The sequence below is a fragment of the Drosophila eugracilis genome, unplaced genomic scaffold (assembly GCF_018153835.1).
Source record: "Drosophila eugracilis isolate 14026-0451.02 unplaced genomic scaffold, ASM1815383v1 contig_445, whole genome shotgun sequence".
Lineage (NCBI taxonomy): Eukaryota > Metazoa > Arthropoda > Insecta > Diptera > Drosophilidae > Drosophila > Drosophila eugracilis.
In genome coordinates, this window is record NW_024573311.1 from 2,911,096 (window position 1) to 2,926,191 (window position 15,096).

General features: G+C 40.5%; 2 protein-coding genes across 2 annotated transcripts; both read right to left on the reverse strand.

Annotated features, from left to right (window-relative positions):
• Positions 1-7,546: 7,546 nt before the first annotated feature.
• Positions 7,547-8,600, reverse strand: LOC108104021. Its single transcript, XM_041819091.1, has 2 exons — positions 8,238-8,600; positions 7,547-8,019 (listed from the first exon to the last, which is right to left on the reverse strand). Exons 1-2 carry the CDS (start codon positions 8,522-8,524, stop codon positions 7,779-7,781), a joined length of 528 nt encoding a protein of 175 aa, XP_041675025.1. The 5' UTR covers positions 8,525-8,600; the 3' UTR covers positions 7,547-7,778.
• A 727-nt stretch (positions 8,601-9,327) lies between these two features.
• LOC108104027 (UPF0746 protein DDB_G0281095) lies at positions 9,328-11,861 on the reverse strand. Its single transcript, XM_017209859.2, is given in 4 exon segments — positions 9,328-9,780; positions 9,782-10,982; positions 10,984-11,099; positions 11,793-11,861. Coding segments are annotated over 4 exon segments (1,404 nt in total). The 5' UTR covers positions 11,802-11,861; the 3' UTR covers positions 9,328-9,702.
• Positions 11,862-15,096: the final 3,235 nt, after the last annotated feature.

Consider the following 15,096-nt stretch of genomic DNA (forward strand, 5'->3'; position numbering starts at 1 on the left):
CAGAGCACGAAACGAGCGAAGGGGAAAGATCAGAGCGCAGAAAATGAGAAATTTTTGCAGTGCATCATCATATGCCACGCACGTAGAAACCAAACCAAACCAAACGAAACAGCAACAACCAGACAATCATCATGCACATAATCATGCCATCAATATATGGCAATTATCAATGAAATTTATAACAATCCACGAAATGTAACGAAAACTTAACCGACCAATAAAAATTTCATTTTTCTTAAAAAAAATAAAACAACAGGAGTCCAGCTTCAGTTCGACTGCAGTTCGGTTTGGTTCCTCGTTCTGCAAAAATAAAAATGAAAAAAAAAACAGTGGAAAAAATGCCAGAAACATGATCATGATGTGCTGCTTGATGTGGCTGTTTTAGCCTCGTTCGCTTCGCCTTGTGATCTGCATCATAAAAACGTGCCAGATTGATGCGTGATTGAAATGCCAATTGGTTTCCAGTTGGACTCCGGTCTCTGCTCGGACTGTGCGTGCTCTTACCGTTACCAAACCAATCTGCATTGTCATCTTGGACAATTAGAACAAGCCGAGTTCGAGATCTCAAAGATACATTTATTTTGTGAGTGTGTTTTTTTTTTTTTTAGAGGTACTTCTTTATGAGAAAAGAAAAGTGGGAGGAAAGACTGTCTGTCAGAGAGTGGTCTTCAGGTAATTTCACAAAGAGGAAGATAGTAAAATCAATCCGCTAGATAAACAGTTAGAGCCACTGGATGAAGAAGAAGAAGAAGAAGAAGAAAAAAGGGGCGAATGAGAATGGAGAGTGGGGCGGGCCAAGTTTCCGTTGACCACTTACCGTTGGTAGAGGTTTTGTCGCCATGACCATGACTTGTGGTGTCCGTATGTGGGACACACGCTCTGACGAGGGTTACCACGATTTCTTGACGGGATTCGTAACGTAACGGAAGCGGGAGTCAGATTACCCATTTCAGTTCGATTGTATCTTGTATCTTGGCCTCTTTGATTTGGCTATTGTGATATTGTGAGTTAACAAAAATTAATTGATTTGGCAAACTATTTTGACATTTGGAAAGGGAAAACATATTATAAATAAAATGTATCTATCAGTTAGTATATCTTATAGTGTGCTACCCATTCGACCATCTACACATTCCATAAATATGCATGTTGCAAAGTCTCTCGATGGCGTGCTGTCGTAGTTGGCTGATGAATGGAGTCTGCTGGCGCCACCAGCAGAACACCAGAACTATCAAACTCCTCCGGATGGCTGGCCATCTAGGGCAACTTGACTGGGATCGACTGGAACGGACTGAGACTGGGGACTGAAACTTGAAAACGGTGTGGCAATATCAATGCAATAACATGTGGCATCGCAATCTGCGATGAAGGAGCTTCTTTTACAGCCTCTGCAACTTCCTCACTCGCTTATCGCTGCCAACAAATTGACCATTTCAATTAATGAAACGCACTTAAACACTAAAGAGTTTTGTTTGGCCCGCTCTTTGCCACTCAAGTGTTGGCGCTAATGAACATGCTGAATCGTAAAAGCCAACATTAAGATGCTTCTCCTTTTTCTTGAGGTTTTTTTTTTGTTGTTTATCAGGCCGCTCCTTGTTCCTCATCCCGCTCACATTTGCATATTTTGTTGTCGAGATTAAGCGCGTAAATTTGTCGTTAAAAATCATGTTTGAGATCGGCCACAGAGACACACGCGATTGCCCAAACAAAATGAGAGGGAAAAAAAAACAGAAAAAATAAGGCTGAAAAACAGGCAGCTGTTGATTTTTAACTGTTTCGGTTCGAGTTTGTTTCTCGTATTTTGATTGCTGGCCGCTCAATTTGATTGATGGCTGTCGCCTCACGGCGCATGCGCGGCATGTCTATGCCACTGACGTACTGATTTACCGTTGCCTGATAAGCAAACTAAAAAAAAAAAAAAGCTCGAGACTCGACAAAAAACGAGTGGCAATTACCTCAAGTGGAGCAGCATTTGGCATTTGCATAAATTGGCCTAAAACAAAAACCAAACGAAACGAGACGAAAGACTTGGGCAATGAAATCGGAGCTTTCTTCGTGACTGGCGACGTTTTCCCAGCGATCCGAGCTGAGAGTGAACCTATAATGAGAGGTCCCAGGGGTCACAGATGTCCAAAGCAATTGGATGTTACAATTTGTTTTTGGCCAACGACAAGTCAATTTGGGGTTACATGCCCTCGAGAGAGCAAACTTCAAAGCCTTAAAATCACTTGGAAAACTCTTTTTAATCTTTAAATTAAGAAGATACTAAAAGAATACAGTCCTATGTTTAGCATTTTCCCTCGAAGTTCAAAACTTTCCCACCATTTAAAATATTAATTAAATTTTTAATATAAACCTAAGGAGGAGAGTCCACCCAATTCCTAAGTAGAGCATGAAACTGCTCTTAATCTTACGCTACCTAATTAGTTTATCTACCATTATAATTTTTAATTGGCTTTGCCCGGCCACAAAACAAGAAGGAAAATGCTGTGCCACAGAAGCGGGAAAATTTCAATTGTAATTTTATGCAACACGCAGCCGCAAAATGATTTTCACAGCAAATTATGCGGCCAACCGCAGTTGGAGCCATGGAACATGCAACATGGATTTCCCACGCATGCCCCCAATGAATGGAAATCAAGAGGGAATATATAGTTATATATGTATATAGAAGAAGCAACTTCCGCGAGTTAGCCCGCCGCAGAAGTAAAAGAAGAGACTGAAATTTGCGTTTTTGATTAAATCGTGGGATAGATCAAAGCCACCTTATCAGAAGTTGGCCAAGCAGGTGAACTGGTCGGAGGCAATGTTTTAACCAACGTGGGACTGAGTCTTTAAAGGTGTTCAGGTTTAAGTTAGTTCTATGGGAGAAGCTTTTGTGAGAATAAAGCTTCCAAGAATGACGGAAGTTAAACCTGATGAAAGGCAGAGATTGGCTTTCAGTGTTGATGGATTTATGGACCTGAACTTGTGCTAGTTTATTTTATTGATTTCAGGCTTCTGCTAGTTAAAAGGAAATGCCAACAGGACTTTGGAAAGTCATTTTGTAAGTATATAATAAAATCTAAAGTGAAATCAAAGAAGAAGTTGCAGAATCTTGTGAAGTGTTCAATCATCTCGGCACAGTTAATGGCACTGGAAGAATTCACGGGGTAATTTCTATACAACCCGTGATCTCTTAGTGGCATCTATGGTGCGGGATTAAAACATCCAAAAGTTGAAAAAGTATTAATACGAACTGCATTAAACCGGTATCTCGGCGAGAAACCCAAATTAATAATTAGAGCGGAGTCATTAGCACCTCGAAAAAAAAAACAATCTAATTCATAAATATATGGAAACCAAAGCCAGAGAAAACCTTTCAAAAAATAACAAAAAACAATCTTAGAAAGAGAAGTGAGTGGATCAGATGGAGGTATTGGATAGTTGACTTGGTCGGACATGAAGGCAGCCTTGAAAAATCACCTTTCACACCGCCTAGAGTTGCCGCTTCTCGCTCTCTTATATAGTTTTTTTTTTTTGTTTAGCCCACAATTAACAGTTCAATGAACCAGGCCGACTACTCTTGGCAGTCCCTTAAAGTTCCAGCCCAGCGGATGGAAGAAGAAACGAGCGCACAAAGTACCAATCTCCCAAAGAATAGCACAAAACCCATGGATAATAGCCCAATGGAGCTGTTGGGCATGCCATCACTACAACAACAACAACAACTCACATACACTTAAAAAATCCGAGAGTGAGAGAGGTAAAAAAAAAAGATAATTAACTTTTTTTCTTTTAGCACTAAGTATGCCAAAGAGGAAGCACTAACAACAACAAATTACAACACATTACAATGGAAGGGGGGTCAGCGAGTGTGAGAGAGTTCCCTTAACTAAAGGGTTACCCATTACCCATCTCTTTCTGCCTCAGTATAGACGTCTCTTCTCCCTACCCGTCGTCGCTAAACGCTTCAATGATTTTGTCATGCATAAATTTTGCAGGTTTGCTGAAATTTCTTCACTCTTTTCTGCCAGCCAAGAAGAATCAAATAAATTCCGGCAGAAAACTCTTTTTTTCCTTTCCTACCTTCTGGTCAAGTTCCGCTCGAGCACTTTTTGAGGCGGCAAAGGGGTCTTATAATGATGATGCTTCCTGTTTGCCAGCCACACACATACATATATATATATATATATTTATGAGACACCTTCGGCGCTGATATATCCCACAGACGGAGCTACAATTGAAATTTGTACTTAATTAAGTCTGGTACGGCGATTCGGTTTTTCTTTTGATCTTCGACTGTGAAGGAATTCCGAGAATTAGTCATGTTGTGCGATATTTTCAAGTCATTATTGGCTTTAGATAACAGAGCTGTATTTAACATTCTTTAAATATTAAATTAATAAATATTTTTTAAAAATAATAGTAGAGTTTCGAAACCAACAACAATAGCCTTAGATTTTTGGTACAAGCTATAATGTGGAATGTAACTCAAAAGTTTTATAAACTCTCAGATAATCCTTGATTAAAAGGGCATTAAAACTTTATAATGAACAATAACTAATCATAAAATATATAATATGTCATTAATAAAATCAATACAAAATAAGAAAACCCTTGTCTTTTACCTTTTGGTCAACAAATAACTAAACTTAATGAGTTTTCAGTTGACAAGCAAGTCCATATCTCGACAGATAACAATATGGCTAACAAGCTTTGTCCAAGTTGTACATTTTCCTGTTAAATAAATGATATTCTTAATACGATCAGCATTCCATTGTTCTTTTATATTAGTTACGGGAAAAAATCCAGCCAGATGGCAAAAAGGAAAACAAATTGATTGGCGGCAAATGGTTTAAATTTCTGCATAATTCAATGCGCACGCGTTCTGGTTTTAGTTTCGGCAATTTTCTTCTCCTTTATTTTTCTTACAGCCACAGCTGCAGAAAATGGTCAAGAAAACCTGGTGGATCATAGCGAGAAGGGAGATGGGGTGTGGGGTGGTATGTTGTTGGGCCTGCTCCGATTCGCAATCATTAAATAGACGACAGGCGAAATCGAAATTGCAGTGCCAAAGTTGCCGCCTGCTGTTGCGGCAGTTGCTCTTTTTTCCTTAAACAGTGATGGGAAAATTATTTTACCTACTAAGGTACCAACTAGATATGCTAGTAAGTACTAAATAAAATAAACAGATTAACCTAAATATACCCCAACTATATAGGATTTATGGTAAATTTTAAACGATAGTTAGTTATCCTTGGAATTGTTATCATCAGGGAGAACATTTTAATCATACATTTTTATTTAGTTATTTTAAATATTTCCATAAAAAACATATGTACCAAAGTAAGGAAAAGCTTTAACACACAATTTGTACCTTGATCCTTCCCATCACTGGCTGTGGCATGTTGTTGTTGCTGGGTTGTTGGGAAAATTTGAAAATTACCTTTAATCAGAGCGAAAATGAGATGGCTAATTTGAGTGTGCCGGAATAGGAATCTGGCTGGAAAATGGAAAATGTCTGTGACTGTGGGAATTGCCGTTCTTGTCATTTTGGTCAGTGGGAAAATGTTTTTTTTTTTTTTTTTGGCGTGGGTGGGCAACAGAGACAGCAGCTGTGCGTTGGAATCTTAACTTGATGAGAACTGGACTTGGTTCACATAAACAAAAGAAGTCATTGGCCATGTTATGCAAAATTGACACACGGCAAGAAAAGTTCGAACGGTTGCTATGCCCTGACATTGGCTGAGTCTTTGGCTCTTCAAAGCCAAAGCTAATACAATCTTAACTACATACCTTCTATAAGCTTATCCTAGTCAAGGATTATCTTTTCCAATATAATAAAAAATTTTGAAATATGTTTTTATATTTTTCAAAATTTTCTCTCTGTGCAGACAGAAAGAGAGGCAGCTAGCACGCGTTTAGCTCGCCTGTTTTGATCTATGAGCTGCGATTACGAGGCGCAGCTAAAAGCTGCACAAATAAAGCGCGGCGATCTCCACAAGTTGATCCCCAAGTGAGGCAGCTGCTGCATTTTTTTTATATTTTGCTCTCTGATGCTGCCAGCAGTTGCAAATGATGATGAGGCAGCGGCAACAATAACAGCAACCACAGCAGTAACAACAAAGCGGCTCAGGCTAGGAGGCCATGACAAGCGACAAGTTGTCGTTAGGCCCAAAATTAGATGCATTTTGTATGCCAGGCAGAGATCGCTGGCAAGAGCAATAGTTTACACTGAGGGAAACAAGAGGAATAAGGCACTCAAATTGTATATAAGAGAAATCGAGGAATGTAATTCTGAATAAAAAAGTTTGAGATGAAACTTCTTCTCCTAACCTTTCTGCCTTCCGAAGGTTAGTTTGATTATTTCTTAAGACTAGCATTTATTGGAACTAGAAACATCTTAAGAAAAGCCAAGTTTGTCATAAAACTTAATTATTGTATACTTTTAAGTTTTGCTTTAAATTTTAAAGTTAAACCAAAAAAGTTCTTAATTTTTCCGCTGTGTTTCCATTCACCTATGTGGGAAAGAGAAGGCCAGAGAGCTGGCTGGCTGCAGTTATGGGCTTAGGGTAAACATTTGGCGACGCATCAATGCAGCTGGCCAAGAGCAGCAACAACAACAACAGCAACACCATTGAAAACACCATCCACCAACAACAACATAAGCTGCGAATACAACTCAGAGCTTGTGGAGTGTGCAAATATTTTAGCAGCAATTTTCAGCTTAAATGCCTGCAAAACGAGGCGCATCGTGTGCCCAACAGCTCTTGGCGGTTCAGAGGTTTTTCTTTATACTTTATTTTTCCCCTCTAGCATAGGGTAAGATAATTATGTCTAGCAGCTGTTTATTATAATTTAAAGTCTAAAATATCTTCCCAATTTATTATACAACCGATAAATATATCTTGTAAAAACCCTTTTCTTATATATAGCAACCAATTAGTGGGAACCACCGCAAAATGGGACTCTAATTTCGATTACCTAGCAATCAATTAATATCTAAAATGAGCTATAGAAATTGTCCATGGCCTTATAATCAGATAGTTCAAGTGCAGCGGCCCTATCCCGTTCTAAATTTTTCTCTGTAGTTCGGGGAATTTCCTAGCCGCAATTAGTAAGCGGCGTACACGTGATGGCAATGACTGTAGCTATCGGTTCACAGAGATCAATGCAAAACAGATACCCAGCTCTCAGTTCCCAGACTTCGCAGCACCCATATTACGTCAATGTGTGACGACATCAAAGCGGATCTTTTGATCTTAATATAAATTTATCTTTTTTCTATTCTTCAGGCATTTCCGTTTCCTACTAAAGTGTTTGTCATGGCTTACAAAGAAAATGTATAAAAAATAAAATGTATTATTAATACTTATTTTTAAGCTGTGAATGCTGTATATTTTGCTGTACTACTTAAATTATATTTTTGATGTATGTTCTTAAACTGTGTCTGTCTGATTTAATTTTTTTTCATTAAGTCTGTACCTTTCTTTTTTATTGATAAATTAATATATATTAATTTCGGAGCAATTATAATAAGTCACAATGGCTCCCAAACTGTGTGGGTTTGAATCTATGGTCAAGTTGTTTTTAGTCTAGACGCCAACCTATGTGGTGAGTTCTATTGACTGTCTGAAGTAAGATGTAGAAATTGGTATAGCATCAGTCTTTCAATCATATTTCGGTTTTTGTTTATAGGTATTTGATTTTTTGTTCTTCTTTTTAATGTTCTGCATTACGTATGTTAAAATATTGCATAATCATTAATATTAATGGCTGTTATGGACCGAAACATTCTACTCTTTTACGTACTCAATTTTCAACTTTTGAATCTGATTAATTTTTTCAAAGTACTTAGCTGTAGCCATTTTGGCTCTTAGAGCTGCTTCATTTAAATCGTAAATCGAAAATTCGTGATATTTATAACTAAAGGATTTCTTCTGTCCCTCAACAAACTGATTTTGATTTTGAACACACTTCGGGCTTATAAAGTAAGGCAGTTTCATGGTGTTATGCTGAGGTTTACTCTTTGTTCCTCTGATTCTTCATTACGTCTCACATCTGGTTCAATCAAAGTCGGGAATCCGCGACATTGGTTCCAAGGCCAATTAAAAAGCTGAAATTTCTTCGTGTTCCCTCTCATCTTGGTCAAAATTTTTTCCTTGGAAACTGCTAGGAAAATAGGAAGTTGTAACGGATTTTCGGGGTGATGGGCAAAAGTCAAAAGGGGTCGCTTACTAGCTTAGTTCGTTTCGTTTTTTCGTTTTTGTGAGCTCCTCGAATTGGGTTTTTCTGTTTCTGTGCTTCCTTGTTTGTGTCCCATGGACTTGACATTCGCAGCGCAGGCAAACTGTTTTTCAGTTTTCCTGCTCTTCTTGTTGTTCTTTTCCCACTTTTCCGCTTTCCTTTTTCTGCCAATGTCAGCCCATTGTCGAGCCGAAGGGCTTAAGGGAGCCAGGCTGCGCTTTTGATGAACTTTTAAGTGATTTCCTGGCGAAGGACTCACGGGCGTCATGCACAACAGCTGCAAGTAGCTCACCATGACTTTGGATGTCACTGAAACTACGGCTTTGTATTTAATTTGTTGAATTTTGACGTAAACCGATGTTGAGCCTCTAAAGGTGATGGGCTTTTAAGTGATATAAGGATAGCACAGCTATGTAAATATTTTTACAAATATATACTTTCTTAAACTAAACTAACTTCAGACGATAAAAAAGCTTCTCCATAGCCACATAGAATATTCCTTAATCGAACTTCGTATCAGCTGACCGCAATTTTCATTGGCCTCTGATGGGTTTTCATTAGCTTTTGCCACTTTGTTGCTGCCTCACCATCTTTACAACCTCACCCAAACTCACCACCTCAGCCTGACCCCCTCCACGTAACCACTCAAGTGCAACTTTATTTTTAAGTGTACGAGAGACAAACTTTATGGAATGGAGAAGTAAACTTTTCCAGCGTTTTCCCATCTTCCTCTACCGAGTGTTTATTATTAAAAAATTTGTAGCCATTTGCTGCCCTAAAGAAACTTGGCTTCAGGGTTTATGGCCAAGTTGCGTGCACACGTGTCCATGAAGGTTGAGTTGTTGGACACAGAAAAGGGGGAAGGAAAGAGGGGGGCAAACTCATGTGTGAGACTGCAGCATCCATGACCAAAGTGTCAGAGTCCATAAAAGGCGATTAGGGTCAACTGGCTGTGGCTAGTTGGCCAGAAGGAGTGAACAAGCCAAAAGAAACAAAATCCCAGACCACCTGTGGATGTCTCTCAAATCTGCTGGGAAGTTAGTTGCATTTAATTGGAGGTTGTCATAAATTAAGAATGTTAACTAAAAAACGTTGTCCTTTGTTTGCAAAAGAGCATGCAGGATTCGTTCTGCAGTCTTCCATATATATTCTGGTTTATTTTTTTTTTACGTTTTCACATTGATGCAGTTGACTAACTATAAAGTAACACAAAGACAATTAAACTTAGGACTAAAGTTAGCAGGAAAGAAAGCGTTAGGGCTTGGCAAAGTTTGCTGTATGCGTTAGTTGAGACAAAAAGCTGATAGAATCACCAAAATCCCCGATTCTAGGCTAAGTAAACACAAGATTCCATCTAGATCTTATGAGCTAAACATATTCGTGGTCCGGTTGGCAGATCGCTGAGGTCGCTGGTTGACTTTCGTTTGAGTTCAGTTGAAATTTTGGGTTGGTTTTCGAGAATTAGTTGTGGATTTACCAGTTCTTAGAGCGACGTTCGGCGCTGTTGGAACGCAGTTCCTCGCTCTCCCTTCGGTTATCCTCACGATCATCCTAGTCTGTCCAGCTGCCAGAGATCGTTGTTCAGCAGGCGACGTCCATTGGACCAGCTCAAGGCGGCTCCAGCTCTTGCGGCATTACCATTCAGCCGGGTGCTTATCAATCCGTTCAGATTTCCAGACTCCAAAAGCAGAGGCGAGCTGATCAGCTGGGCTTGTACAGTGGCACTTGAGGGCTGGCTAAGAATCAAAGGTTGAGAGCTACGATCGATGGTGATGCGTGCATTGGGCAACTGGCGCCAGGCCTCCAGATCGCGTTCCCTGGTCAACAGAGTGGTGGTTCTGGAGGTGCTGGTGGTGGCGGGCAGACGGGAGGCGAGCAAAGTGGGTGGATGGGAAACGACGGTGGCTTGGATGCTGGGCAGGCTTTGGGCCAGGAGAAGGGTCTGCTGATCGAGCAATCGCTGGTTCTGACTTTGACGACGTTCGGCTTGCTGGCGGCGATCCTCACGATCACGTTGCTCACGATCACGCTGCTCACGTTCACGGAGTTCACGATCACGCAGTTCACGTTCACGGAGTTCACGATCCCTAAGTTCTCGCTCACGTTGCTCACGCTCCCGCTGTTCCCTCTCTCGCTGCTCACGTTCCCGCTGCTCACGGTCCCGCTCCTCGCGATCACGCTGCTCCTGGAGACGCTGGAGATCCCTCAGTTGCTGTTCCTGCTGTTGACGTTGCTGCTCCTGCTGTTGCACCTGTTGCTGAAATTGTTCCATGAGCTGCTGGGCCTGGTTACGTGCCTGGTTCTCCGAGTCCCGACGACTCTGGGCCTCCAGCTGCAGTTGACTAGCCTGTTGGGCCTCGGCCAGGGATTGGGCTTCAGCGATGGCCTGGGCAGTGAGACGGGTCTGCAGCTCCTCGAGGCTATTGAAACGGGACGAACTGGAGGTCGAGATCCTTTGCTGCTGCTCATCCAGACGCTGCTTGGACACGATGGCATTGAAGCCACTTACATCATCGGCCGTGTACTCCACAATACGCCGGGTGCCATCGGGTTCGATCAGGGAATACTGACCCTTGACCAGGTCGCCATCACGTTTCTCCTCCTGGCGTTTGTCATCGCCAGTCAGTGAGTCCCTTACATCATAGGCGAAACTGTACTGGGGGCGACTGTCATAATCTTCATTGGAATTAGGTGCCAGAGTGGTGGCATCATCATCATCGTTGTTGTCATCTCTGTTGAGATCACCGCGAATGTTGCTGCTGCTGTTGGAGGCTGGAGGATTTGGTGAGCTGGCTAAGATCGATTGGGCGCAGGAAGGCCGAGTTGGCCACATTGCAGGTCAGCAGGCTCAGGCAGAGCAACAAGTATGTCTGGGGAATAGAATCAAAAATGATTCACACAGGATTCGAATTAAATGGCTGTCCGTTATAAATCACCCGCTAGCCTCATCAATTTGTCATTCTAGAATGGTTTTTCCTTTTTTATTTGTTAGTTGCAAGGGGTCATAAATTAAAAAGGACAACAAGCGTTTCATGTTACTGAACAAAAAGTTGTCCGGATTGGGGATTTGTTGGTTTGTCTGACTCTATTGGCTGTCAAGTTGGCAAAAAAGAAAAAGCTTAAAGGTCTGGAACAATACTACAAAATATTACACTGTTAAATGCGGAGAGGTAGTTTTTGATTCATATTTCATCTTTTAAAAAATATTCATTTATATTAAAGTTTCTGATAAGGAGAGTCTATCTAAGATTATAAGCTTAATTTATAAAATCTCTGCTTTTTAGTTTTCCTTATAGACAGCTATAATCCCAGCTTGATTGTCAGCATTCCCCCAGGGCATTAACCCTCTTTATCCCAACCAAACTCTGTTGATTTTCATTTGGTTTATGCCATTTCTCTGGGATTCTAAATTGGCCTAATACGCTTTGGCCTTTATCGTTTTGTATTTTTGATTATCCTGATTTATGGGCCCCAACTTCCACTTTGCCGGATTTACATGGCGGCAGAACAACAAGGGAGCTTCGGGAAAATTTATGGCCGGCAGCGGTTGACGGAAAACTTACCCGTTTCATGGCTGGTGACGTTAAGTATTCGACTAGTTGGTTGCTGGTTATTTGTTTGCCTGCTGCTGCTATTGCTGATGCTGTTGGCGAACTGATGCCATCTCCATCCTCCACTGGCCATTTTATAATGGCATGGCAAAAAAGGGCCCATCGCCAGAACCTGACCACACCTGATATGGCACCCTGGCACCAAGCTTTCAAATTTGTTTAGTTAAGGTTACAAATGACCTTCCCGAGGCATAGATACAGATAAATTGGAGCTGCAATGCAGCAGCATTCACTTTTCAGCCACCGCTACGTTTCAGTGGCAACACAAAAATTGTCACCCATTGGCCAAAAACGATGAGGGAGGATGGTGGGGGGTTGGCGCTTATGAAAATGGTCGGCAAACATTGCGTACGGAAATTGGAAATAGGCCTGCACCGGAGACAGTCTTTGTTGCGCTTTGGTCTCATGAATTTGAAATTTTGTAATCCCTCATCCGCTCCAGATCCGATTGCAAAATGTTCGAAACAAGGCATGGGCTGGTAGGAAAAAACAAAGCATAGGAGGGAAATTTGATAGGTGGCCGCAAGTAAAAGAGGCGCCAGGCTGGAACGGTCAGTTTAATGGACTTCCACTGTAACCAGGCACACTTTATCGATTATCTCGATTCATTATCCGACAGGTTTTTCATCATGCGTAGTAACCAGAGCCCTGGCTCATTTGTTGTCTTTTGCGGAGAGATTGTAGGAAGTGCAGACTTGGTCAGCGGATGTGGTAGGTTTTTTTTAGGAGGCTTCTCTGGTTTTACGCAATGAAGGTGATTTTGGACATGACAGACATTGGGTTTGATATAACATTCAGAACTAAGCTTTCAAGTTAAAAGAAACTATGACAAAAGAAACCGAAAAAAGTTTGACATTTCATTAGATAAGTTTTTCCTTCAAAAAAGTAATTCTAATATAAAATATATTTTTTAATCCTACATTTGTCATTATAATTAGTATTTATACAACTTAAAAAAGAAATATACCCCTCATAAATTCTAAAAAAAAGAAAAGCCATGACTTTGCACCGATACTGCATTGGTTTTATTTACAAAAGCCATTAAATTTGACATAGCACAAGGGGTGGAAACGACTATAAATATAAATAATAACCAAAAGATTAATGCTTTGAATCTTAAAGTACCGTTTTATGAGATACTCATATTTGTGGCACTTACACACCCACACACATTAATGGGGGCAAGTTAAGTCGGTTTAGGACGCGACACTGGAACTGGCGAGCGTGCTAACTTTATCAGCTGGAAAAACAAAAGTAGAGCCAGCAACAACAACCAGGACCAGAACATCTGTGTCAGTGCGTATAAAAACAAAAAGAAATCTCCAACGTGATCCAAACAAAGGAGCACCAACAATAACAGGAGGCGGCCAAAGGAAAGCCCAAGCAAAAAAGCCAACTGGCTGGAAAAAATTGTCATGCATGACTAAAATACAAGAGTAAGAGCAGAAGTGGCGCTGCACTGCGAAAATATAAATCAAAGGTGGTTTATCTTGGAAGAAAAGTAAATCTAAAAAATTAATAAACATTTAATTTGTAATTTTATTTTAAGAATTTTCAAAGATTTAAAATTCTTTGCAAAAAATATGTACAAAAAAATATTTAAAATGTTCTGATTTTTCGGAAACATTTTTGTTACGCCTCAGATTGAGTTAATTTACAGAAACCATGGTGGAAAATTCCATGTTTTTCCCCAGTGCGAAAACTGCAAAAAAAAAAAGCTGAAGGCCTGATCCGCTCTGTTATTCATGCCGTGGAGCATAGTTTTAGGCGCCGCCAGTTCGGTTGTCCAACATGTTGGACACTTTTTCCAACAGCCCCTCTTCTTTATTTTTGCAACCTCCTATCCAACCATGCCCCTCATCCACGACCAGCTTTGTTTGTCTTTGATGCGCGTTTTTCGCTTGTTTTTCTACCGCTGGACGGGGGGGAAATTGAATGGCCAACAGCCGAGAGAGTCGGCCACGTTGTAATTGAGTTGGCCGTGTGGAATGGGAAAATAGTTTTGCCAATTCCGACACGAATCGCATTGCAGCTGTACACGGAAAATCCCTATCCCTACGCCTTGTCTGGCCCAATTTGCCAGCGGGTAATTAATCATTTTTCACTTTTCCACTCGATACGGAAAATGCGCCCAACAATTTCTCACAATTTGCAACTGCCAAAAGGCAATTACAAGCGACACATTTACTGTATTAGCGTTCATTAAATAATCAATTGCAATTGCTACTGCAATTTCAATTAGGTTTTCTGCTTTCATTAGCAGGGCATTTATTTATTGGAATCAATTTGAAGGCCAAATATGGTTGAAATAGCAATTTGAAGGGTTTTCATGTTGAAATTTTATATTTCAGAGAAAGTAATTGACGGAGTTTTAATTTTTATTTACTTAAAGAATATATAACTGAGGTTGGTTTACATTAAAGATTCAGATCTATATAAGCCTTAACCATAAAATGTTTTATTAGTATCTAATCTCCATCTTTTAGTTGCCAATAAAAGGACATCAGAAAAGCAGCCAACAAATATTTTTGTAGTGTTACTCTCCGAAATTTTCCTATGTCTTAAACTAGCTTCCAGCTATTCTCAATCTCAATCTCAAAACCTATGCAAATACATTTCTCTTCATTAAAATTGGAATATTGCATATATTACGACTAACTAGAAAAACATTCTGTTGACTTTTATGGAAAATGCAGCAAACAATAACAAAGAAAACGAAATGCAACGAAAACTGTGATTGCTTTAGTGTGGCATCTACAAACTGAATGCCGCAGGGCTTGACAATCAAATTGTGTTTTTCGGTCAGAGACGGCAGTTAAGCTTTTTGGGACGGGGAGTATGGTCACCAGATCGCAAATCTCCTTTTATTTACAGGAGGTGGAGTAGGGATGGCATTTAAGGTCCCGATGTCACCAATGCCAAAGCTCTGATTGAGTGGAAGCCTCTCTACTGGGGCCTTTTTAGACAGACAGCCCGGGCTCGGTTGAGTGTTTCAATTTATTTTTCATATTTTTGTTTAACCGCTTTTTGTTTTACTTTCCTATTTCAGTCGGGCCAAATCCCCCCGTGGTTCGCGCACAAAATGCCAAAAGTTAAAATAAACAGTTGAGCGGAGTAGCAGGAGGACCAGTAGTCAGGATTCAGCATCCTGGAGCCGGCAGCCAGCAGCCAGCAGCCAGGACAACATGCAGGAAGGCAGGAAACACTTGAAAAAGTATGCCAACAATATTTCTGCCATCTCTCTCGGCACTCGGCT

Coding starts and splice junctions, on each gene's coding strand:
- LOC108104021 (XM_041819091.1), bottom strand. CDS start 8,524: ATGGTGAGCTACTTGCAGCTGTTGTGCATGACGCCCGTGAGTCCTTCG. Junction 8,020..8,237: donor AGCTCACAAAAACGAAAAAA/CGAAACGAACTA, acceptor ATGAAGAATCAG/AGGAACAAAGAGTAAACCTC.